Source organism: Anser brachyrhynchus (genome assembly GCF_964034855.1).
Source record: "Anser brachyrhynchus genome assembly, chromosome: 3".
Lineage (NCBI taxonomy): Eukaryota > Metazoa > Chordata > Aves > Anseriformes > Anatidae > Anser > Anser brachyrhynchus.
Window position 1 is genome coordinate 72,395,310 of NC_137696.1, and position 24,638 is coordinate 72,419,947.

The following is a 24,638-nucleotide window of genomic DNA, read 5'->3' on the forward strand; positions in this document are numbered from 1 at the left end:
GTGCTCATATATTAAATGCAGATACATTTTTTTTTTAAACTTGTGAAGTTGGCCCTCTAAGGACTGTAGAGTAAATTAACATTCCTGAATTTTCCTGCAGGATTTTTGCACATTTATGCTCCTATAAATGGAGAAGGAACATTTTTTCTCAGGGGCATAGCAGTACTCTAGAAAATCTGTTGTCATTTATTATAGTCTGGTTTAATGCAGATTTTTGATTGACATAATTTCTCTATGTAATTTGAGCAAAGGAGAGGAAGGAAGAAAGTTTAGGATTACCGTTATCAGCATGTCCTAGGGCTGTTGCTTTTAAATGTAGGATTATAACTGCTATTTAACGGAATTATCCTTGACACACGTGGCCTCAAGAAGAGGTCTGAAAGCAAGGGCAGTGCAGTGTTGTCAGCTGACAGCCTGAAGCAGTGTCTTTGAAAAGGTCTGAAACCATCACTTCTTGTCTGGCAGACGACCTCTGGCATTCCTAGCTCTGCTCTGCTTTGTGGAAGGAGGGAGGAAAGACAACGCGGAGGCAAAGACTCTCCTCTTACGTAAAGCCAGGTTGCTGGTAGTGGTCCTTGAAAAAGGCTCTTCCCGAGCAGGGGTTAGAGATGTTGCTGGTGAAGGGAGGTGGTGGACCTACTGGAGTGGCAGTGGTTCTTCACCAGACACCAGGGAGCTGTGCTGTTGTCCTAGCTGCATGCCTGGGGAGGGACAGGTTCACCTGAGACACCCCCAAAAGGCACCCTTTGAGCTAGCTCTTGGCTGATTGTGGTAGGGAGAGGGTGTGAAGTGTCCTTGGGTGAATCTGCTGCCTGCTTCTGATGTGAATGCCCTCTGCTCGTATTGCAGAGCTGCTGTGCTGGGTTCCCCAAGGGAGGTTTCCAGAGCAGTATTTATTTGTGGTGCATCTGTGTACAGAAAAACCATCTTTATAGCCAAGCTTAGTTAGTTGTAAAAGTTCTTGGCTGTTTGTGCAAAATGATATGTAAAAATAGCTACAGAGGCATACAGTAGCATTTATAGTCACAGAAGATTATACCATAACAAACTCAAAACCTTTCCTAGATGCCTTGCCTGCCCATTCTAACTTCATTTTTCTGTTATTAGCTGTATTGAGTTTGAACCACATGAATTTTATACAAGAAAATCTCTGCCAGACTGAAAATTCCTGTGAGCTGCTCTTAATTGTGACTGCAAAACTTCCTGCTCCAGGATAAACAAAAACTTAAATGTTGCTTCCATCAGTTTAAGAGGTGTATTCTTAAGGGAAAAAAATAATATCTGAATTAATGTATAACATAAATTCATTTAAAAAAATCATTTTTGATTCTATGTTGACCATAAGCATACAGATAACAGTATAGGTGGATCTGACAGACTTAGAGCTCTTAGGGTAACCATGCTGCTACCACCCGGAAAATAGTGCTCCTGTTATTCTTGTGTAAAATATTTCATAGTTCTGATGCATAGAACATGAATATAATTAAGCGTCGTATTAAATATATTTAATATTGAGAGTATTCTTAAGTCAGTATTTGCCGTGGCTTCTTGCAAAATAAACATTTTAATCCTGCGTTTGTTTCCCTGCAGATGATGAAACATGCCTGGGATAATTATAAGCGTTACGCATGGGGATTAAATGAACTGAAACCCATATCTAAGCAAGGACATTCAAGCAATTTATTTGGTGAGTAGAGTGTATTTTTGTGCTTAGTGACGTTAGCATAAAACAGTAAATCAGCTGAAAAGATTATAGGTGATAAACACGTGTTCTTTCTAGCCTTTGTGATGCAGTGTGGTGTTTCTTGCTTCTGTTATGTATAGAAAATAACAGTTAATGAAGGTCATGCTGTCTATGACTCTTATAGATTTCTTTCTGAATGAGAATAAATGAAGTGTCATTGCTGCATGATAAAGAAGTAGTTTTGTTGCATTAAACACTGCCCTACCTTAAAACTTTTCATATAAAGTGGAACTCTTCGACACCAGATTCAGTAAGCATGAAACAGAAACTGTAAGGGGGGAGGTGGAAGGGGCTCCAGAAAAGTCCTGTACAGGGAACAAGCATCGTTACTTGGTAATCTCTACTACCATGAAGGTAGCTGAAGCTGTCTGCAGTTCCCAGCAATTTATGCCCATTCCTTGAAGAAACTTGTTAATCCCTCTCACTCAGGCTCCCTTAACAGGCTTTTTCTTTCATGAATATAAACATTATTTGCACCTCTAAATGTTACACAGGAGATGTTTAAATAACACCCAAGTTGTTATCAGTTTAGGACAAATATGGAGCTGAAAAGCTCCAGTAGGAGAGGCACACTGCAGAAATCCAGTGTAATGAGGCAAGGCTTTTTAATGTGCAAGTGGGACAGAGCTTGGATAAACAGCAGCTGAAGGGCACCAGAATTCTGAAGAAGTGTGAGAAAGCAGTCCTATGAGTTGTCATCTTCAGTTTTGCAGAGAAATGATCAATTAAGCTGTTTAACTGCAATCTTTGTATTCAAATAAATTCTGTTTTCCAAACAGAAAGCTGAAAAAATGAACTAATTTCTATAGCTGGGGAAAAAGTCAATATATTATTTTGATTTTAACAGGAACTTATTTTGTTGACTGTGTGGAAAAGACAGTTTCAAGTGGGAACAGTTCCTAAAACAGCTTAAATAGAGCACTTATCAAATTCTCAACTATATTTGGAAGTTGCTAAGAGACAGCAGTTGTGATTACAAAAATAATTGTGAAAATACATCTACATTGATGTTGCTGCACTGCTAAGGTGACATCAAAAAAAAGTTTTACTAGATAATTATAGAGTTAGATACTGGACTTTAAATATGAATTGGGTGTTTGAAACCAAAGCAGTTTGGGTGAACTTCAGGGTTAACTTGGGCTTCTATTTTCATGTGTAAAACTAAAATTGATTATCGGCTTTCAGATTACTGATAGTTTTGCAGTTTAATATCAGATTTAAGTAACTGTTTAATGCAATCCTGTTTTGTTTTCTTGGAGGACAAGAAAATGTTGCATGATGTCTTGAAAATTAAAATGCTTAATCTAGTTTCATTGACATCAGAAGTGGTATAAAAATTTAAGTGGTTTGAGTTCCTAATGGTACTGCATGGATTTGCAGAAAAAGCAGTAGATATACTGACTTGTGAAATTCTTAAGTAGAAGTGTTGCGGATACAGCATAAGAATAAGTCACTGAAGGTACTGTTTAGTGTGCAACAGGAAAAGTGTTGAATTTGATAATAAAACTGTATTTCAAAGAATAAGAGCCAGAGTCAGTTTAAATGCAGACCACTTCATCATCGTGGTATCTAACATGAGATCTTATTTCTGAGGAGATTTTCTTAGAAACATCTCCACTCTTGTTGATCTTGGTGGCAAATCAAAATAAACAGTTTCTCTTCCATTGTAATTCTTTACAAAATACTGAAGAGCAGCATATCTACCAGCTATGCTGTCTCATGAACTACCCTTTCCTGAATCTTTAATCTCCTTTTGTTTTTTAGAAACAAATCCTTGTTTCTGTAATAGTGTCCTCAGATCACTAGATCTGGTCGGTACGTTCATGTTTGAATTCCACAAATGCTTTTTTCTTTTTTGTTAAGGAATGAAAAGATGAACTGGTTTTGACTTTTTTGACCAAAAAGAAAAAAAAAAAAGTTGAACTTCATTTAGCTCATGGAATGCCAAACAAGGTTTCTTTTCTGAATTAAATTATTGACAATAGGTTACCTCCAGCTCTGAATGCCTTGAATTTCCTCGCAACCCTCAGAAGTCAAGTAAGACCTTCAGTTTGCCGACAGCCATTATAACGATCTCTAATTTGCAGTGGTTGTCTTTTAATCTTGCTCTAGGTCTCATTTTTCAAAAACTTCAAAAAAAAATTTTTCAAACGTTTCTGGTTTTAACAGAAGTAAGATATACCGTACTTCATTAGCCAGGTGGTTAATTTTGAACTCTTCCCCTCCTGTTAATTAATTGGTGCCTCTACAGTACTTGAAATATATTGGGAATGTCTGTTAAGGGTTGGAGACTCTGAGTATTTCACTGTGGGGATTAGCAGGTTCCAATATTGTGGCTCACTGGTGCTTAATGTTGTATGGGTTACAGACAGTATAGTTCTTTGGGCACAGGAAGAGAGTTTTCAAAAGATATTGCTTCTGAGCTTAATTTTGGAGGTATTAATGCTTCAGTCCTTACTGGAATGGTGAGTCATTTTGTAGATAGATTATCGTGACTGTTGTCTTGAAGGCTCTGAGACACAAAAACAGCACGGGCATTTAACAAGCTCAATTACACATAGATGTGACTTTGGCAATACCATTGTGGATCTGGCAACGCATTTGATGCAACGTGATACTATTGTTAGGCTAGGTGGAAGAGGAATATTGCCAGCAAGATGATGACAGGAGAAAGCTGCATCGAAGCCCAGATGGTTCTGACCTTTGGGGAGGAAAAGCATCCAGATCTAGCACCTCACACAAATTAAGAGTAGCAGAGCTCTTCTGGAGATGAGGACTTCTTAAGGAGCTTTGAAGTGCCATTTTATTTTTCTTAAGCCCATGAAGCAGACTTTTGCAGACAAGGACCTGCCTTGGTCTTGCAGATATTCTGTGAGCAGCGTATGTGAGGAATGGGAGGTGTATTGATAAGCTCGAGGAAATCTTTAGAAAGGTGGCCTTTAGACGTACGTGACTGTAGACGTTCTGCTCGGTTATTTGCAGAACTTGATTCCTTTCACATGTGCACACTCAACTGTCTTTTAGGGAAAGGCTTAAACATATAGTGAGCTGAAATATTTTTGTTTCAGGATGAAGCCAAAGCCTAATGTTTGCCTCTGACCATTGCTAAGTCTTGTCAGCATATCCATATAATGTTTTAGTTTCCTTTTATTTGTCACTTCAGCTTTTAACATGTTAGCTTGGCAGGTAACTGACATTATTGTGATTTTTTTAATTGTTTACACCAACTGCAAAGAACTCAGTTACAGTAACAACTATTTGAAAAGGCAGAACTGAAAAGACATCAGTTGTTGTCTTGGTAGTATTCTTAATATTTTAGTTCCACGAGGTCAAGTGTACAACTGCTTCTAGTCTAATCTAGTAATTTGGAATTGCTAAACTTTTTTTTTTTTTTCACCCTGTGTGTGTCATCTATAATGGTATGACTTTTGCTGTGTACTCATTCTTCTTTGTAAGTCCTAATTGTTCCTGCCTGATAGAATATAGCCCCTGTGTAAATGTTAAGTTTATTTAAAAAAAAAAAAAAAAGGCATAGAAGACATGTAGAATGGTAAAATCACAATTTTGTAACTTTATTATTTTTTTTTTAATCTCCCATTCATCTCCGCCACCCTCGTCCCGGCCCTGGAGCTATTCTTCTCTAAGCCTTCTGTACTGATCTTAAAACTAATGAGCACTGCTGGTTGAGAGCTTTCTCTAGAAGTGATTTCTGTGCTTAAGCAAGTGTTACTAAAGGGCTTGTATAATTTCCTGTAACTGTATTTCATGTACAGCATTGCAAGTTTAATAATAATGTAACTTGTGGGTATAGTATAATTAGTCTCTGTCAGTGAAAAGGGACCTTTTCCAGAGGGATAAGGGGCGCTTTTAATACTCACAAGCTGCAAAGCTAAAGTGTTATGGTTTAGCAAGATCCTGTTCTTCCCACTTTGAACTAATTTTTGAAGTTTATTGAATAGAGTATTGAGGTGTATGCAGATTTTTAAAGCCTGCTAATATTCATACTCAAAACTCTTCCATTGATCACCAATGTGTATTTTTAAACTGGTAGTTTTATTAATATAGTTCACAAAAATTAATTTTACATGTATTTAAATAACATATGAATTAAAATTAAAAAGTTTCAATATTTTCCATCCCCACCCTTGTTTATTTTCACTGTTGCTGCTAAAGTCCCTGGAATTACGGATTTCAGTATGCAGTCTTAATTTTGGAAGTGGGCTTGAATTCTTTGCCAAATAAATTAATAGAAGCTTGTCTGAAGAATCACATCAGCAGATATGTGGATGAATGGCTCAGCACAGTGTTTGTGGAAGGAGGTTCTGCTTCAAAACTACTGTTTTTTCAACTAAGCAGGTCAATATGAAGGCAAGGAAGTTTATTGCCTTTTAAGATTTCCAAAAGCGTTTTTCACGGTTATTAATGGCCTCTTCCAGTACTCTTCCAGCAATGCTGAGTCCATGCTCTCAAGTTACTTATCACAGCGCTGGAAAATCAAGTGAACAGAGTGACAGCTTGGCAAGGATAACAAGTTACCCAAGGCAGTTAAAGCAATAGGAAACTGCAAGCAATTCTGTGAACCCAGAGGGATTTCCCTGATAGATGATAATTGCACTTTAAAATAGCAAATGGGTCCTAATATACCTAAATTTAAACTGGCACATAGTGGCATGGGAGATATGAATCCAGTTAAACTCAAAATAGGTAGTAAAGATTGAGAACTTTTTGGCGTAATATATGGATGTCCATAAATAGTGGCAAGGATGGTGTGAATAAGGATTTATGGTTCCTTGTTGGAAACAACACCCTCTGGATAGGGTTGAAATATCAAATCTATAGAAGTAGCGTGTTCAAAGAAAGCAAAAGTAGGCGGTTCATTACAAACTGTGTAGCTGAGCTGTACAAGTGCCAAAGTCATGGTGGATGCTAATGGTTTCCATGGAAAGCAAGTAGACAAGGTAATGGAGGAAAAATTCATCAAGGGCTATTAAATACAAAGACACAAGAACTGGCACTAGAATGCACAGATCTCCAAAATACTGGAAATTAGAAGAGTATTCTAGAAATATCACTGCAGTGTTTCGTGTTACACAAATGAGAAGCCAGATCTGTTTTTTTTTTGTTTTTTTTTTAAAGTATATAGTTTTGTTTTGTTTTTTTCCCCCACTCTTACCAGCTGGTAACAGTGACTGAAATTGAAAGTGTTGCTGGGGGATTGCCAGTATTTGAGCAAGTTTTGTGTTTTGGCGTAGTACATTTTAATAATTAATCACTCTTGACACTTCAAATTGCTAATGATATTGGATAGGAGCCTTTACAGTCAACTTTAAATAAAAGAAAGCACTGTTTAAAAATTTGAGTCAGCTTTTGAAACAATGCTCTAAGAAACCTACACCTCTAGTCAAAAAGTTAATTTTGTCAAACCTATATGTATTTTTGAATATACTGAGAATAATGTAGTTTAAAGTGATTGTTGTACAATGTGCATGTGTATACAGCTGAAAAAAATCAAATGCCTTATTGATTATTTTTTTCGGCTCATATTTAATATTACAAAGTATCTGTTCTTATTTCTCATGTTAAGAAAATCTGAACTGCTCTTAATGGCTAGATTAAGAAAAAAATGTGATCGATTATATTACTGCATTTTTGACTGGGATTTTGAGTCTGAAATGACAAATTGAAGGAAGCTTTCACTGAAAACATCTGCTTTGTCTGAGTTTCTTCAACTTACAATAACTGGAAGGTGACAAAACAAGTTTGCCTTGGTGGCTGTGAAGATAATGAAAGGTCTGGAAGATCAGGGTGGGGCTGAGTGCAATTTCAATACACCTATGTATAATTTTTTTCTACAATAGTGGAAGTACAAAGTAGCCATTAAAGCAGTTCTTCCGACAGTAATGGAGAAAAATTATTTTTGAACACTTGCGCATTTTTAAGGGCATATACTTTATTTGTATATGCTGAATTTCCATCTTATTAAAAAAAATACTAATACAAATGTCACGTACTAATTTTCATACTTCATCTCAGAAACACAAAAAAGTAACTTTTTCTAGAATAACTAGCAACATTCTACTCCTCTTTTATGTTCATTCAAAAACAAGAAATCCTGGTGTATGATGCTTGTTGTTTGGTGAATTATTACAGGTGGGAGAGCTGATGTGTAGCATGACCTGAGGCCACTTCATACTTCATTCCATACTTCCCAATTTTATCGTATGCTTTGCCACAGTTTTCTTCCATTCAGAATATGAGTAAGAAAAAGAAAAGCAGTTGATTTCAAGGATAAGGGGAAAGCAATACGGCCTGGCCTCCATCCTGTTACAGGCAATGCACTAAGACAGATTTCTGAAACTTCTCCCAGTAGTGTTCTGTTTGATTTGCCTGCAGATCACAAACCTTTATCTGATTCATATATATGTACACACGTGCGTGTGTGTGTATATCCAAATATATGGGATGGCAAGGAGCATGGATATTCTGGAAAATGAAAACACAAACTTGGTATACAGGGGATGGGAGGGAAGTTGTAAACAAACTATTAAATGCACCAACATTCATTGATTCTGGCATCCTAACTGTATTCTATTTCAGACTCTCTTGGCAAAAAGTATAAGCCATGTTTAAAAGCCTGGGACAGACAAATTAAAAAAAAAATGCTTCTTGGCCCACCCTCCAAACAGTCTGGCTATGATCCATTTGTGGTTCTTAAACCATATGGCCACATAAGCTCAGTCACAGAGCTTTGCTAATAAGCTTGTCATCCAAGGACAGCAGTTCTCCCCGTATTGTCACCCTGGAAACTCGTATGAAGTTACTCATCCTCTGACCACTTTTTTTTATTATTATTATTCTCCGCCCACCTAACCCTGAGGGGCTTTCATTACATTCTCTAATGTAATCTAATTTTCTTATTTCTGCATGGATAGTTTTGCATTGTTAGATAATAAAAAGGATATTGTTAAGTCAACCTGTTACATATTACACAAAACTGCTCTGTGATACATATCCAGCTATTCTGAAACACTGGATCAGTCGTCTTTGTTCATCATCCACAAATCTTGTCAGCAGTAGAATCTTTTTTATTTTTCTTCCAGATCATTGTTAAAGATATCACATTGTTAAACTTGAGAGGGGATGCTCTTTAGCTGCTGCTAGATAGTCCGTGTCAAGATTCATGTTGACTGATTTCTTTTGCATTCTCTTCAGTTAATTAGCTTGTAGGCTATTTTACATGTTCTCTCTTAGTCACTTACATGGAGCAAGTGATGCTGTTAGTAAAGAGGAGAGATAAATACAGAAGCAGAAGTAACATGGAGCATATAGGAGTACTTGGTTTGGAGGTTTTGGTAGAGACTAATATGTTTCTATTTGGTAGGCTTGCACATCTGATTATCACTTATCAATTATTCACTTTAAGCTTACATTTGATGAATTTCAGTCCATTTTCTGTTCTTCGAGTATACAGTTTCTTGTATTATCTGCTGAATAAATCCATAATTACTTTAGGGGTATGAATTTGCTCAGAGTATTATTTGTGATAGCTTCCTCCTGACTAGGACAACTGTGAAACTCTAACTTGGAGATTACAGCTTTGCTGGCACTTTTTTGTTAAACGAGATGTTAATCAAATTTATAGCTGCTTTTAGGCATATGACAGAACAATTCTCCTGTCCAAGTATTCTGTCATATGAAAATGAGCATGTATTTTAAATGCCTGTCAATAATTTTTGCCTGTTGCAGACCTTGACTTCTGTGTAACTTCTTGAGAACGTTGCACAGAAGCTAACAAGTATGATAACTGTATTTCATACTTTGTCCGGTGTACTCTGAGAAGCATAGCATATATTGGCTTGTGAAATATTTGCTGGTATTCCATAATGAGAAGTGTTCATTTAACTTCATTACATTCCTTTTTTTTTTTTCCTCCCCCTCCCCTTGTTTGTGTGACTGGTTGCAGATGAACTGTTCAGCTACACGATTTCCTTAATGCTCTTAACTTTGGATTATCCTGTTGGCTAACTTACTGTAAACTACGGTTGGTCACAAGCCATAACTCTGGCCTCTAGACTGACACTTTAACAACACACTCTGTTTTCTTTTATCTTTTGTCAAGAATTTTGAAGTGTAGCTGTTTGAGATGAACTTGACTATTTACTTCTCGCATTAACTGTCTTCTGAAGCCTTCAGAGTAATGGCTAACATTGTCTTAAGCCCTAGAGTTTTTCCCATTTTCTTCTCTCTGCCTTGCAGGGAGAGGTTTATGCTCAAAGCAGGCCATGTGCTGTTCTGTGTGGGACAGATTCAGGAAAAAGAAGTTCACAGGATGTGTGAACCCAAGGGTGGTTTCTGAATAAGGCTGAGTGCTCTTTTACTTCTGACTCAGTAGTGAGTTGCAACTCAAGTACTAATCCTTAAAATTGAAAGCTCGGCTGTTTAGAGGTAGTGTTAGCTGTATTACAAGAGGATTATCACAAAGACTGTCATTGCACTGAGCCTATCAAAATCCGCTGAAGCAAATCAGGTTATAGATAATTTTTCTTTAAGTAGAGCTCAGTTGAAAAGTTCACTACAAGCTGCTTTTTTTTGTACAGAGTTAATAATATTTGTAGAGCCGTTGTAGTAAGGTTCTAGAGCATGTTTTCCTCTATCAGTTTTCTACAGTCATTGTCACTCTCTTGTGAGCTCAGGAAAAATGCAAGTTACCTGGCCAGGTTTAAAGAGATACTTTTCCTTTAATATGCCAGAAGGGCAGCCAAGCTCTAAGTAAGCTCTGGGAAGACAATATGCACTTGTTACCAAAGTATGCTGTAGTTTGGTTACTGGAATATCTGGGAGAAAATGTAGATGACCTCCTTTACAGTAGGAAAGGGACATTCCAAAAAGGATGGTATAAGCAATTAGCAGTTGCTAAAACGGAGACAGTGTCTGATTCTATTAAATGTATGAAGTAACGGTGATAATCTCAAGTTGTTAGTTTTTTTAAGAAGATAAAAATGGGAAAATATTTTCCATCTGGAAGCTCAGGTTGAGAAAATGATGTCAGTCCTGCTATATGGAGGTTTCTAATCACTCCTCCATTTCATGAAGAAGCAGAATAATACCATGATGACAGTGAACACAAAAGAGTTCACTGAAGCAATGGATTTCCTACTTAAATATGAATAATTCAATTATGATATGTGATAAAAGTCTACAAGGCGTACTTTTTCGTGAAGCATCTCAGGATTATAGTTAAGTTCTGTAAAGCTGTTTGTAGCTGTTATCTTGCTATTTACCCAGTGAAATCCATTCCTGAATGAGTAGTCAATTATCTACCCAAGTCATTAGCCCTGCTGGGGAGAGAGGGATTGCATCTAATGATTTCCTCTGTTCCTTGCAACCTAAATTATTCTGCAATTCTACACGTTTACTTCTGTATCTAGAGTCGTCTCTAAAGAATATCTCAAAAGTAGTTTGCATTAATAATGAAGATTGCTGGAGCCAAATTCATAAATACAAAATCAAATAAATTGGCTAAAACTGAATTTTTGACACTCCTCAGTAAGCAGAACAGAAACAAACGCTTAAAAAAATAGAAACTCTTCCTGGACTAAAAAGCTGTTTTGAAAAGTCGCCGTAGAATTCAGGGAAGCATGGGATCATCACTTGCATGGCTGTATTTTCTCCCCTACCCTCCACGTTAGCCTTTTAGTGCAGGATCATGATCCATGTCAAAGTGAACATATGGGTGATATTTCATCTTGTACCTTCAGTTGAATGCTGGTAAGCTGACTCCTATCCATCCCCATAAAAGAGGTAGAAGGACACCACTTTTGCAAACAACTGGAACTTGCTTTGAAAACCAGTGTCTGGTGGTCTCTCTTGAGCTGAGAAATTCAGATGTGTGCAAGTTTGCCTTTGTTCCCCATAAAGGTATCTTGTGCAGGCTACATGGTGTGATGTGCAGTATCAGAAAAAAAATGTTTTTCAGAGAGGTTACTCGTTAAAGGGCTGGTTTAACTGAAATGTGATCACTGCTTATTAGCTTCTTAAAGCTCTGTGTATGTTACTGAATATAGAAGATAAAAACAAAAAAGCAACTGATTTTTTTTTCACTCCAAACTGGAAGAATCGGTAATTTCTCAGTGAGATTTATTGTCTTCTGTGAATTATATTTTACAGTGAATTGTTTCATCAGTGTTCAAAAATATATACCCATGGCTGAAAATGCAGTGCATTAGACCTGCTCTTCAAAACAGCATTAGTGGAAGAAATACTTAAATATTGTGATGTTGTGTTGTGACATGGGAGTCAAAGTTAAGGCTGTGAATTCATGGTTGCCCACTTGAATGCTTGTATGTCATATTTTTAATTGGATTAATTAAAACTGGATTTTGAAAATAGAATTAATTTAAATTAATTAGATTTAACTGAAAAGCCTTCTGTTGTAAAGTAAATCACTGGTTCTTCATTTATTTTAGGTAACATTCAAGGAGCAACGATAGTGGATGCCCTTGATACGCTGTACATCATGGAAATGAAAGAGGAATTCAAGGAAGCTAAGGACTGGGTTGAAAAAAACTTAGATTTCAATGTGGTAAGTAGTGTTAATAATTAACACTTAATGGTCTGTTTAGTATCCAGGTATCAACTGAGGACTGGATTCTAATATTGCAAGCATGGTACAAGGCTACAACACTAAGATTATTGATGGATAAAACAAGGCAGCAAGCAGAAATGTAGTGAACTTACTGTGCTGCTTATGAGCAGTTTTTTGGCCTGATAGATTTAGGTAGATAGGAGGCAACCACCTGAACTGAAGCAAGGAGAAAGGAACAGAGCATTTGTCGTTATAAAATAAGCAACAAACTTTACAGCCTTTTTGGATGGAAGAATCAGGACTTCAGTGCAAGCATTCATTTTTTGTTTTGTAAATGCTTCACAATTTTGCTTTCTAAAATCTTCCATAAGTCAGACTTGCATTTACAGAAGGCACACACCATATGTAATCATTTAAGTTCCTTTGTGTATTCTAGTGAAGTTGAATCCCGTGTGTTAGACTGAACTCAGCTCGGCACAGACTGATCTGGTTTAGTCATAGGAGGCATCACACCTGCATGTACAAATCATCCTATTAACTGGTAAATACACAGTTGAGAACAAAGTTCATTTATAAAGCTTTTATTCTAGAACTGTTCCAGCCCTGAACAGCTAGAACATCTGTAAAACTTAGGTTAAATTGAGAAGTCGTGGTTTTGGTCTTTTTTATTTTTTGTTTTTGTGGTCAAGCATAAGTACTATAATTGCTGAGTACAGAGAGCTAATGGAGTAGCTCTGTTGACCAGAGAAGTCCCAATAATGTAGTAAAGCATTGTAGGCACAGTACACCAAACACTTTAAACCTCTTGTAGTTTAGGTGCATCGTGGTAGAAACACTTTCTGCAAACAAAGTACTCTTTCTAATATGTTATGCAAAAAGTCAGGATTAATTAGCTTCTCTTGCATACTTGAGAATTAATTATCATTTTAAGAAGGAGGAGTTAATGAGTGGATATTATATAGTTTATATAAGCAGCAATTTAAAGTGCATTTATGTTTATATTAATAATGTAAGTACAGAATATTAAACCATGCTTCTGAGTAGTGTCAGATGTCTGAACAACATGCTAACTTTATCTTGAGCGTAAGAATTTTTTTATGTAGAAGTGTTTGTAATATGAAAGTCCTGTCTTGCTAGCTTAGCATTAGGAAGCTTAAAGAAGTAAGAACAAAATACCATAGGAAATAGCAAACTTCTTTAAAGAAAGAACAGAGCTCTACTTGGAGGAATCTTATAAAGCATGTAAAGTGATTTACATTACTGAAGTTAAAATATTCATTGTTACATAAATCTTGCTGTACTTCTGCTTATAGATGGTGTTGACTACAATTTCAGCTCCACCTGTTGATCTAAGCATTACTGAGGAAAAAATAAGTAAAAGCTGTAAAGTCCATCAAAGTATCTGAAATTTTGTTTTACGTTAGTTGCTTAGTGCAGTAATTCAACAGATTTACTAAAACTACTTTACAGATAATATATGATAATAACAATACCTGAAATAGCAGTCCTGAGTTCAACACCTCATGTGACTCTTCATAATACTTTATAGTCATATAGAGTTGAATTTTACTTTGGCATCAGTAATGACTAAATTGATTTTCCCAAACTAGAATGAGGGAATTAAAACAAATAACTACAACACCAACTTTAGTAATTTGCTATGATTATTAACTTTATATTGGTTAAATAAACAGTTTGTTTAATGAGTGAATTGTTTGAAGCTAATCAACTTGTTTAGTTTTCCACTTTAAAACTGAAGTTTAAATGCTGCTGTCTTATAGTTTAAAGCTGGAAATTATTTAACACAAAGTACAACGCAGTCTTTTGTGTTTAAACATTTAAAGCCGAAACATAGCCATGTATCAGGCATTATGGAACATTTTCTGAATTAATATTTTGTAAGTTGTTACCTTCTCATGTTTCAGAAACCCTTTTCCCATGAAAGTGATTTAGGTTTTAATAAGTGATACACAGCCATATCCTTAAATGCTCCTTCCTGCAAGTAGTATAAAGCATGTTTCTTGTTGATGTTTCGGGTCGTTTTCTGGGCAGTGACTGCTTAATCAGCTTTTGGGGAAGCACAGTTGGCCTTCATTTGTATAAATAGGATTATTTTTTGTATACATTTAATCTTAGAACTATGCCTTCTAAATCTGGAAGTTTCTTTAAGATGTTCTTTGCAAAAATAACAGTGCGATCTGTAACAGTCTTTTCTGTTTATATTCTACTGTAATGCAGCTGGATAAAGCAAGTTATCTTCTCTAAAAACTCATAATGTTTCACATAGAGTATTTGGCTAGCAGCTTATTATTCTCATCATGTGATCATAAAAGTTTCCAAATTTTACTTTGTAAAGTAGCCACCAGTTTATCAACATAAAAGGATTTACCGAATAAAGATGCCATAGTGGGAAATGCAATCATTGCTTCACTTGTTAAATTTCAGTCCCGCCATTCAACAAATTAATTGTTTGGTTCTTCAGTTTGCTTTCTTCAGAAAAGTAAACAAGTTTTGATTTAGGAAGAAAATTCTAGATAAGTAAATGCCACCCTTCTTGATAAACTTGTGAGTGGACATGTTTGAAAGCTTCCTCTTTTGGAGTATAACTTGCTAAGGCTACTTTCATTATAACTGAACCTGGTAGCTCTTTGGTTTTGAAACTGAGATATCTACATTGCAATGTTCAGTATCCGTTCTCTTCTAACTGCTGAAATTTCAGGGAAATGAAGTGATTCTTCAGGAAGTAAGTTGCATTTTCTTGTTCTGCTGATATTTTAAGAAATTTACATGTACTTCAACCTCTGGAAAGAGTTGATGTTTAGCAGTGGCTGAGTCCGTGGTCTTTGCATCATGGGTGTCTGCTCTGTTTTTCATTAAATAGCTTCATGTGCGTGGGGGGTGTATCTTTGATCTTCAATTAATATAACTGAGGATTTGGTCTGACCTCAGCACACATTACAACTGAGGAAAAAGGAGGCTGTATTTTACAGGATCACTAGGGAACTTGGCTGTTTCCTAGCTATAACCACACACCACTGTGTGCTTCTCTATTTTTATTTTTTCCTTATTTGCTTTAGGGCATGTACACACACACAGCATTCATAGCTTTCTGAAAAAGTTTCTGTACCATCACCCAAATTCTGCTTCATGCCAGGGAGGGAAAGCTATCAGACTGCAGTGCAAGGGGGTGACCCAAAATGAGTTCATCCTCAGGAAGACAGATTGGAAGAGGGATCTCAATGAAACACGTGAAGGTGTTAGGAGTCAGCAAGTAGTGGTGGAGGAGCTGGGCCATTTGGCACAGCAGTGAAGGGCTAGGAGTTAAGTAAGGGGAACTGATGGTGCTTCGCTTCTACACCTGACACCCCAACTTCTTTAGGATGAGAGGCTAGCTGATCTGTCCCGCTGCCCTGAGCAGAGCAGGAACTGCAGGCTGTGGCGAGGCAGAGGAAAGGGCAGGGGTGATGTAGGGAAGGCTTGGGGCTAGCTGGGGGCTTGCTTTTGTTCCTTCTCTCTTTTGGGGTAGAAAGATAGAAGAGAGCTGCAGCTAACTGGACGCAGAAGGTGGAATTAGTCTAGGAAGTTGAGGAAGCGAGAGGATATCAGTCTACACTCCTAAAATAAATGCTTAAAGGCCTCTTTTCTAACCCTGCTGAACTCCTTCCCCCGAAGAAAGACAGACTTGCCATTATCACATAGTGGGAATAGTCCTTGACCTATGTCCTAAAGTGTGCCTGGGCATTGGCTGGAACAGCAGGGGTCAAAACCAGAGCAGAAAGTGCTGCCAATTAAAGGATATGTGGGACAGTGCTTGGATTCACGCTGTGACCTGCTTAGCCTTCGGAGGTGGGTGTCGTCAGGCAGGACCAGAAGGGAGGCAAGGTACGGAGCAGAAAGCAATAAGCTTGTTGGGAAAACGGTTTCGTCTAGTAGAAGATTTCTCAAAACTGAATTTGTTATTCTGACTAAAATAACTTTCCTGCTGCTTTTTTTTTTAGCAGATTTTGCTTTGTTTGCCTCGCCGCTCTCCATTTTGGCCTAAAATGGTTGATGGCAGGAAGTTATGATTGCATAGTCAGATGAAAGTGGTAGCAGCCTGTGTGGTAGTTCTAGCTGTGTGGATATAATTTAATTGACTTTCATTAACATTTTGCGTGAGTGCTGAGTCATTGTGCATTACATCTCATCACAGATATCTTTCCATGTTAGCTGCACAGGATGCATCTACTCAGAAAAGAGCGGATGCTGTGCTGTGCTGTGGGGAAAGGATGAAAAGCTTTCCATTGTTCGCTGTTGCAGATAGGTACAAAACGAGTTGGGGACTGCAAAAAGAGAAGGGGATGCATAAGACAGCAAAAATAAGTTGGGGCTTGTGTCCTGCCAGCACTCTTAAGCCAAAGTGTTCATGGGGATGGGGGGGGGGTGGGGAGGGTGAGCGGTTTAAGTGAGAAAACTGGAAAGTTCCCTGATACAACAAGTTGCAACAAAATAGCTTTCCTATTTAAAAATTAAAAAAAAAAATAAAAAAGAGAGTCAATGGACTTTAAGTATAATGGGTCTGTGAGGAAGCTTAAGAAAGCCAGCAGTTGGAAATGGTTCAATTTGTGGGACTACTCGTTTACAAGTTTGCCAAATAATTTATTAGTACGCTCTAAATACCAGACTTCAAAGTGACTTTATTTTGTTTCGATTATGAATAAGACATTATTTTGATGGGCTAAAAGGAGATCTTAGCAAATTTATTATTACATGCAATTTTTTCTGCTGGGGATTAGTTAATGCCTTGAGTGACATTATTTTTGTTCCTGTTTAAGGTCTTATATTTTGCTAAATGGGGACATCAGTAAGCTTAAACAGCATGCTGTGCAGTAACCAAGCTTTGATACTTGCAACAAAGGTTGCTAAAATTGTTTCCCTTGTCAAGGGGAACTAAGTGTTTTAACAAACTGCCATTAAATTTAATTTGTGGACTGTGAATGAAACTTTCTTCTACAGTCACTAGTAGTTGAAACGTTATTTAATTACAGGAGATTAAAGTAAGCTGTTGTAATACTCTTCATGTCTCTTTCATACTTCCTGGACTACTTGAAAATGCTAAGGTTTGTTGTTGTTCCCAACCTTTGTGTTTAAAGACAAGAATATTATTATTGTTAATTACAAGTACAACTCATTTCACTTGAAATGTGGCTCTTTGTGCCCATTTGTTAGTCTAGAATTATGTACATTATTCAGTATTGTTCAGTGTAGGGTCCCTGGAGTTATCTCGCACAGCTGGATTCAGCCTGCAGGACACAGGCTGTTTGTGATGGAGCAGTGAGGTATGTGTGTGTGCACGTGGAGCTGCATTCCCTGTACATAGGAGCGATAGATGGAAATGTGGGTGAGGTGACTGAGACTTTATTACACTCTTGATGAGACAGGAACGGGAGAACTGAAGGAAAAAAGGTTGGAAATGAATCTGCCCAATAACAAAGACTAAATTGTATGGTAGGATTGAAGCCTCATTTGGATCTTTGTGAAAACCAAGGGTAAAGTCTATCAAGTATAAATTCAGGTGACCTGCTTATTGTGAATACTTATTCATCCACATAACAAGCACGTGGTATTTTCTCCAATGGAATTACGAGTGACAGAGCAACTACCAGTGCTGCTGAGTGCTGGGTGGAAGTTCGTAGATAAATAAAATTATGTCTTGCTTCAAATGTTATGTTTATAAGTGACAGTGATTTCCCATGAGAAAACATAGACAGAAATTGTTTTGGTCTTGATTTACGAATCTGTGGAGAGAAAGATTCTGAGGAAAGAGCTGTGCTATAAGGGAATGGTCCAGAGGATGAAAATACTCGTTTTTAGGAAGCTGGACAAGTTCAACAGGAGAAGGGCTTCAGGAGAGCACAGCTGATAGTACCTTTTTTTATATGCACATTGCTTTCAACATTAAACTTAAACACAGCTGGCTGAAACTTCAGCAGTTTCGCAGTTGTAGACTTAACCTTCCAGTTTACATAAGTGACGGAAGAGAAGTAGTGAGGTACAGTGGAGATCAGATTGGCCTGTCACAGGTTTGCAAATAAAATGCAAAGGCAAAGTAACACAAACTAGCTAATGTAGCACTTAGCATTTTTGTCCGTTTGGTAATTTTTGTTGTTTTCTGAAGCTTCCTGGGTACAGTCAGTTTCCCTGTCTTTAAAATGAGTTAGTTTAATAGTCTAATAGGTTTATTAATTAAAACTGTTGGATTCTGCAGCTTCTTGTAGTGTTTCTGAATGTTGAACTACAGTTCTTCTCTTGCTTAAAAAACTTCAACATTTCTCCTTGTCAAGACAAAATATGGTACGCTTGGCTTTTTCATTCTTTGACTATGGAGACTTGTTACTTGCTTAGCTTGAGTTTGCGAGAGCAGTCTCCACCATATGTAAATATGTTTGCTTTCATTTTAGCCAGCAATGTAAAAGTTGTTGCATCTTTGTCAAGAAAAAATGTTGTTTTTAGAAGCTAATGGAGAAAAACAGGTGAAATTCAATAAAGTTGTCATCTTTTTGCTCTTGTACCACTTATTGGATACATATGGTTACATATATTGCTTTTGGTTTTATATTTCTCTAAATACAGTGAGCAGTAGTCACAATTTCTCTGGATTTCAAATAGTACTTGGACTATCCCATATAGTGAATGATAAATTATTGATCAAATGTAAGATGAAAGACCAAATTACTCAGATACTTCAATTAAAGTAAAAACCTTGGAAGTAAAACAAAAATACGTTGTTCCCAATATGCATATCGCTCTCAATTTACGTATTTTCTGAATCCTTTATAAAAGGGGGCCCCCAAAATTAGCAGTTAGAGCAAGATGATACTGCATAGTAACAGTAAGAGATTAGCAGATGTACTCACAAAGGTGTTTCAGATATTGTTGTATACAGTGCACACTCATGCAATCTAAATTAGGGTTCTAATGGAAAGACTGTGAAATTACAAATTATATCCTTCCAGTTGGTAAGAGCTATCTTACACACCTGGGAACTAACAAAAGAAACATCACAGTCATTTTAAAACGACTACGTCAATTCTCCTTACAGAGGTTCCATTTGAAATAATAGAATTAATTCAACCATTTCTCAGACCTGCTATGCTATAATACAAGAAAGGTTTGAAAGAGAAGGCTAAACTTGAAATTAAAACAAAATAAATTCTGTCCACTTCAACTGGTGAATAAAAGTAAAATCTTTGGGAGATGATGATAAAGTTTTTTTCGTACATATATTGTGGTACTCTGTTAGGCGATTCATAAGGTATTTTTGTACAGCTGGTAGGAAAATACAAATAGCATTCCTTGCTTGAGATTTGACTTCTGATTAGAAGCATACAGACTTATTTGTGCAAACTGTATGTGGGTGATTAAAAATATGAAAAGAGGGTAATGGTTAGGAGGGAGCATTTGTAATGTGTAATGCAAAAATCAAACCAAAAGTAAGGGCAAAGTTGATGTAGCAGTAATCTACTGCTCTTCAGACAAGTTCCTTTTTTTCCGACTACTTCTTCACATGAGCTTTCCATATAGAGATGACTGTTTCTTTGACATGAAATTATAAAACTTCTTTAACTGTTCTGCAAATTGCTATAATCCCTATGATTTCTGAGAATACTACTAACCTGTTATGATGAGTTTGAGAATAACTACGCTATGAAGCATGCAGCTTTCAAATTTACCATTAATGAAATGCCTGTCCATTTCATTCACTGTCTGCTTCAGTGGCTTGTGTAAAAATTTTAGAAAGAAGTGAGGCTTTTGAACAAAGGGTCAGAGATGTGTGCAAGTGAAGTATTGGAAAGCTGATAACATCAAAACAATGGTTAGCTTCAAGAAATGTCCTGAAAGATCACCAGTTCAGAAAACATTCAAGATTACAGTGCAATTAATCTTTGTGATTCAATAGTAAAATCTTTATTCACAATGCTGTGTCAATGGAGGTTCATGTTGGATATTAGGTAGAGATTCTTCACCAAGAGGGTGGTCAGCCACTGGCACCAAGCCTGCCAGAGTTCAAGAAGCATTTGGACAATATCGTCAGACATATGGTCTGATTTTTGGGTAGTCAGGATATTCTGTGATTACTTCAAAGTGTTCTTTTTGTCTATATATGAATTCTAGAAATAGATGTCAGTGCATATATACTGAGCTTTTCTTAATTCCTTGAAAGATAGCAAGTGTTGTGATTTAAATGGCCATATTGAATCCAGAAAGGTAGAATGTAAGGTTCTGGAAACAAAACATTCAGCTCATATATCACTCGATTTACTTTGAACAATTCAAATCGAAAAGTAATTTCATTCAATCCATATAGGAAACACGAGTGTCTGAGATATCTGATGAACTAATTCCCTTGTCAATCCCTACCTCTTTACAACTTCAACTTTCCTACATCAAAGAAAAGTTATTTAGCCTGTGATGAGGCTCAGGATTGTAGTGGAAAGTATCTTAACTTCTGAAGAAGGTTCTCAAGTAAAGTCCAAATTATAGGAGTTCCTTAAAGGGAAGGGGTATGTATTGGCTAGCTCAACTTCCAGGGAAGAAAAGCCATCCCTAATCATGCCTTTAAACATTCTTTCTTCAGATCAGCCTTTAAGTCAGATCAGTTCTCTACAAGCTGTTTTCTCCTCTGGATTTAGTTAATGTAGACTTCTTTATTCAGTGTTTTTACATAGATAGCCTGCTTAGTAGGTGAACAGCTATGCTGGCTAGACATTTAAGTCCTCTAGAAATCTGAACTAATTTTGTATCCATCTCCTCTGGTTAACCATGTACCTTGATAAAATAAAATAAATGCATAGAAACGGCACTAGTTAAAGCTGAACTGAATATTTGTTTCCAGTTATTTCATTCTACATCTTGCTGGATTCACTGACATAAGGACTAGAAGCTTGGAAACAGAAATGTCAGATTAATTTTGGAACCAGAAATTAAGTCTTATTTCATTTCCTTTGTAGTTTCTTTCAGAAAGAATGAGAGTAGACAAGTATTGGGAAAGGAGTAAATAAGGAGATAGAGTGGAGTTTTAGCACTCTTAAGATGAACTAGGAAAAAACATGCTCTGAGCAGTGCTCCACACTAGCAAAACCTTTTAATTTGACAGTCTTAACATGTGATGCCAGGTATGAGCTTTCTGTAGGCAGAAGTATGTGACTTTGATCCTTCAGTTTTCGCTTGTGTGTATTCAAAAACAAACAAACAAACAAAACCCTACATTGGCATACATGTATATAGTATATGAATTACAGATTAATCAGAGCAATTCTGTGAATTAAATTATATCCTCATTTTTTAGAGGGGGAGCTGCACAGTTGATTTTAAAGGAGAAAAGTTAAACACCTAAGGGTAAATGAACAAGCATTGTAGCAAATCAGTGAGCGTTTTTTGAAGTCTCTGCCTTTTACAACTGATGAAATACTGAACAACCCACTGCAATGTGTTGAGACACCCTTCCTTAATCAGAGTGCCTTGCAAACCTGAAAACCATGAAGTAACATTTCTAATAAGTAACCATATGCTATTCTCTTCTGCAAAGGTAGTTTACTAGAATTTCAAATCCATAGAAAACAGGGAGCAACTTCTTCCCTCCTCTGTGAATTGATGTCTGAACCTTTAAACTGGAGAAAAGTATGTTAACTAGCTGAATGAGAAAAAGCCTGCAAGCCCTTTGGAAGAAAATTCTGCAACCCCACTGTGTGTTGATTTATATTGAATATAGCTGTAGTGTATGTCAGGAAATAGAAAGCAAGAAAAACAACTCAATAGAAGCAAAAGCAACTCAGAACACATGAAAGTCAAACACCTTATTTATGTACACAAAAGTTTAGAAGATTGACTGCTCAGTGCCAGTTTTCTACAGAGATGCAAAAATATAAAAAGTAGTGCTACATTCAAAAGCTGAAATTAAGAAACATCACTAGACCAGCTTTTCAACTAAGTGCCTTTTCAGTGGACTGTGTTTTAGGGTAAAACCAGAATTGATCCTCCAGAACAGGGGAAGGTAGTGATTATAAGATGAGCTTCTTCATTTAGATTTGAATTTAAAAAGGCAGTGAAGCATGTGCTTTGAGTTAGGTAGTGGCTGTATCTGTACTGATAAGTACAACAAAGCCAGTCTACATCATTGGTAAAGACCAGGTCAGCTTGGGAAGATCTGTCATTGTAATAGTGAAAGATCATCTCCTTACTAGTGAATACATGCCGTGATTACAATTTTATCATTAACATTTAATTGACTCATGTTACCTACAAGTCCAACTTTAGAATAACCTGCATTTAGATTGATGTAGAAATGTTCATGATATGACATTCTGACCTAGAACTTCTCATAAGGTGTCTGAGTCAAGGTGGTGTGAGGTGAGGTAGTGTGGGGCATATGACCTGAGAGTGCATTTGAGCTCTGAATCACCTGCAGGGAAGTGCTCAGCTACATGGATTTATAGAGTGCTTCCTGTCCGAGTGAAAGAGGTGAATAGTTAAACAGTATGAGAATAATGAAGGGGATGTTTTGTTAAAATGAGAAAGAGAAACAGCACTGTAAAATGTTTCTAAGATCACTTAACATTGGCTTTCCCTACATATTATGTGTTTTGTCATCTACAGCTGTTGTATTTTAATGCATGCATGTGTTTTTAAAAAATAAAACGAATGTTTTCCTACAGTAGCTGGAATTACCAATCTATGTAAATATAATCAGAACCTATAATTTCAGTAGAGAGTATTCTTCTTACAGAAAAGTGTCAGAGAATAAAGCTGTGTTTTTTTATTTCAACAGAATGCAGAAATTTCAGTATTTGAAGTGAACATCCGTTTTGTTGGTGGACTACTTTCAGCTTACTATCTTTCAGGAGAAGAGGTAAGATGTTTTCACGTGGTTTGTATGAAATACCATCATCTACATAAGTAGTTAATTTAGATTAACAACCCATTTTATTTATCAGAATTAAGTCTATATAGAGCTTTGAAAACATGGCCTGTACAGCAGAGATGTCTAATGGCTCTTACTGCTTCTATTAGTGTTAATTTGTGTTAAAGTTTTTAAGCTATTACTTTGTGTAAGTGTTCAGTGAACTTTTTTCCTCAGTTGAAACCATACCCAGGATATTCTTACTGGGCTTCATGTTGGAGTGCGTAGTTGCAGAGCCTCTATGCCACTGGGCTGTGGAAGCTGTAGATTTGGGACATTAGGTATCTGCTTCACAAATAATTTAGGAGTATATACCTTAACTTATATGAACCACACCTCTGACAAAGCTGTTGGCCTTTCTAAAGCTTCAGCTCACATGGAAAAGACACGTCAAGAAAGAAAGGACAACTGTATGTTTATGTATGTTTACATGTTAAAGCAGTAATATCTCATTAATCTCTATTGCCTTCTTAATGACTTTTAAAGGTACTATGACAGCACCTGTCATGGTTTCTGAAAAGGATAAAGAAATGATTTTGTGTAAGAACTTTATCAAATGCAATTATTTCTGTAATGTATTTAGAGAATGCTAAGTCACAGGTACTGTGGCATTTAAAATTTTTAGTTTGGCACTTAAAAAGTTTTTAATCTTTCTAGTTTAGATTCTTGTTCCTGTCTGTGGATTATAGTCATGTTTTACTGTGGGATCAACACAAGTTAAAACTCTTTAACCATCAATTGAATTTATCTTTGGATTTCTTTAAATCTTTCTTTCATCTGTAAATTTCGAAACTATTAGATACAGCTCTATTTTGAACCTTTTTCTTTAAATTATCTTAAATTTTATGGTGTATGTGTTGTTTTTGGTTAAAACTTAATATGGTAAAGTTGTCCTAGCAGGTACTACTGCATTATGTAGTTAAGGCAAAGCAGTTATGAGGAGAAAGTGTTTTGCTGACAGTTTTACCTGTTAAGTAGACTTACTTGTTTGTTCCTCACAATCCTGTTCTGAGTGTAAATGGTATTGAAAAGACATTGATGTTTTAAAATATACAGTTTTTCATGTTTTAGCTCTTATAATTTTCTGGGAAAAAAAATGTACTTAGACACATTTCGTATTCACTCAATATAAATGAAAAAATTGAGAGGTGTTTAGTAGCTGGCTTCTTCACCTTTACTAAATATTGTTTTACCTCTGTTTGTTGTTTCATCTCTGACTCTTGAAGGAAATCACTTGTCCTCCTCCAGTAACTCAGGAGCCAGAAATAAGCATACCTAAGGGTGTCTTTAGAATTGAAAGCTCTTCCCTGTGTGATTAAATAGTTGTATCTTTCCCTGTCGATCTCCCTCTCATAAAATATAGCGAGCTT

General features: G+C 36.5%; 1 protein-coding gene across 1 annotated transcript in view; it reads left to right on the plus strand.

Moving 5' to 3' along the window:
• MAN1A1 (mannosidase alpha class 1A member 1) overlaps positions 1–24,638 on the plus strand; it is a 141,396-nt gene that overhangs the window by 35,180 nt on the left and 81,578 nt on the right. Inside the window, exons 2-4 of the mRNA XM_080588387.1 lie at positions 1,591–1,687; positions 12,211–12,326; positions 23,137–23,217. Coding sequence (XP_080444513.1) covers positions 1,591–1,687; positions 12,211–12,326; positions 23,137–23,217 — 294 coding nt within the window. The remainder of the gene's footprint in view (positions 1–1,590; positions 1,688–12,210; positions 12,327–23,136; positions 23,218–24,638) is intronic.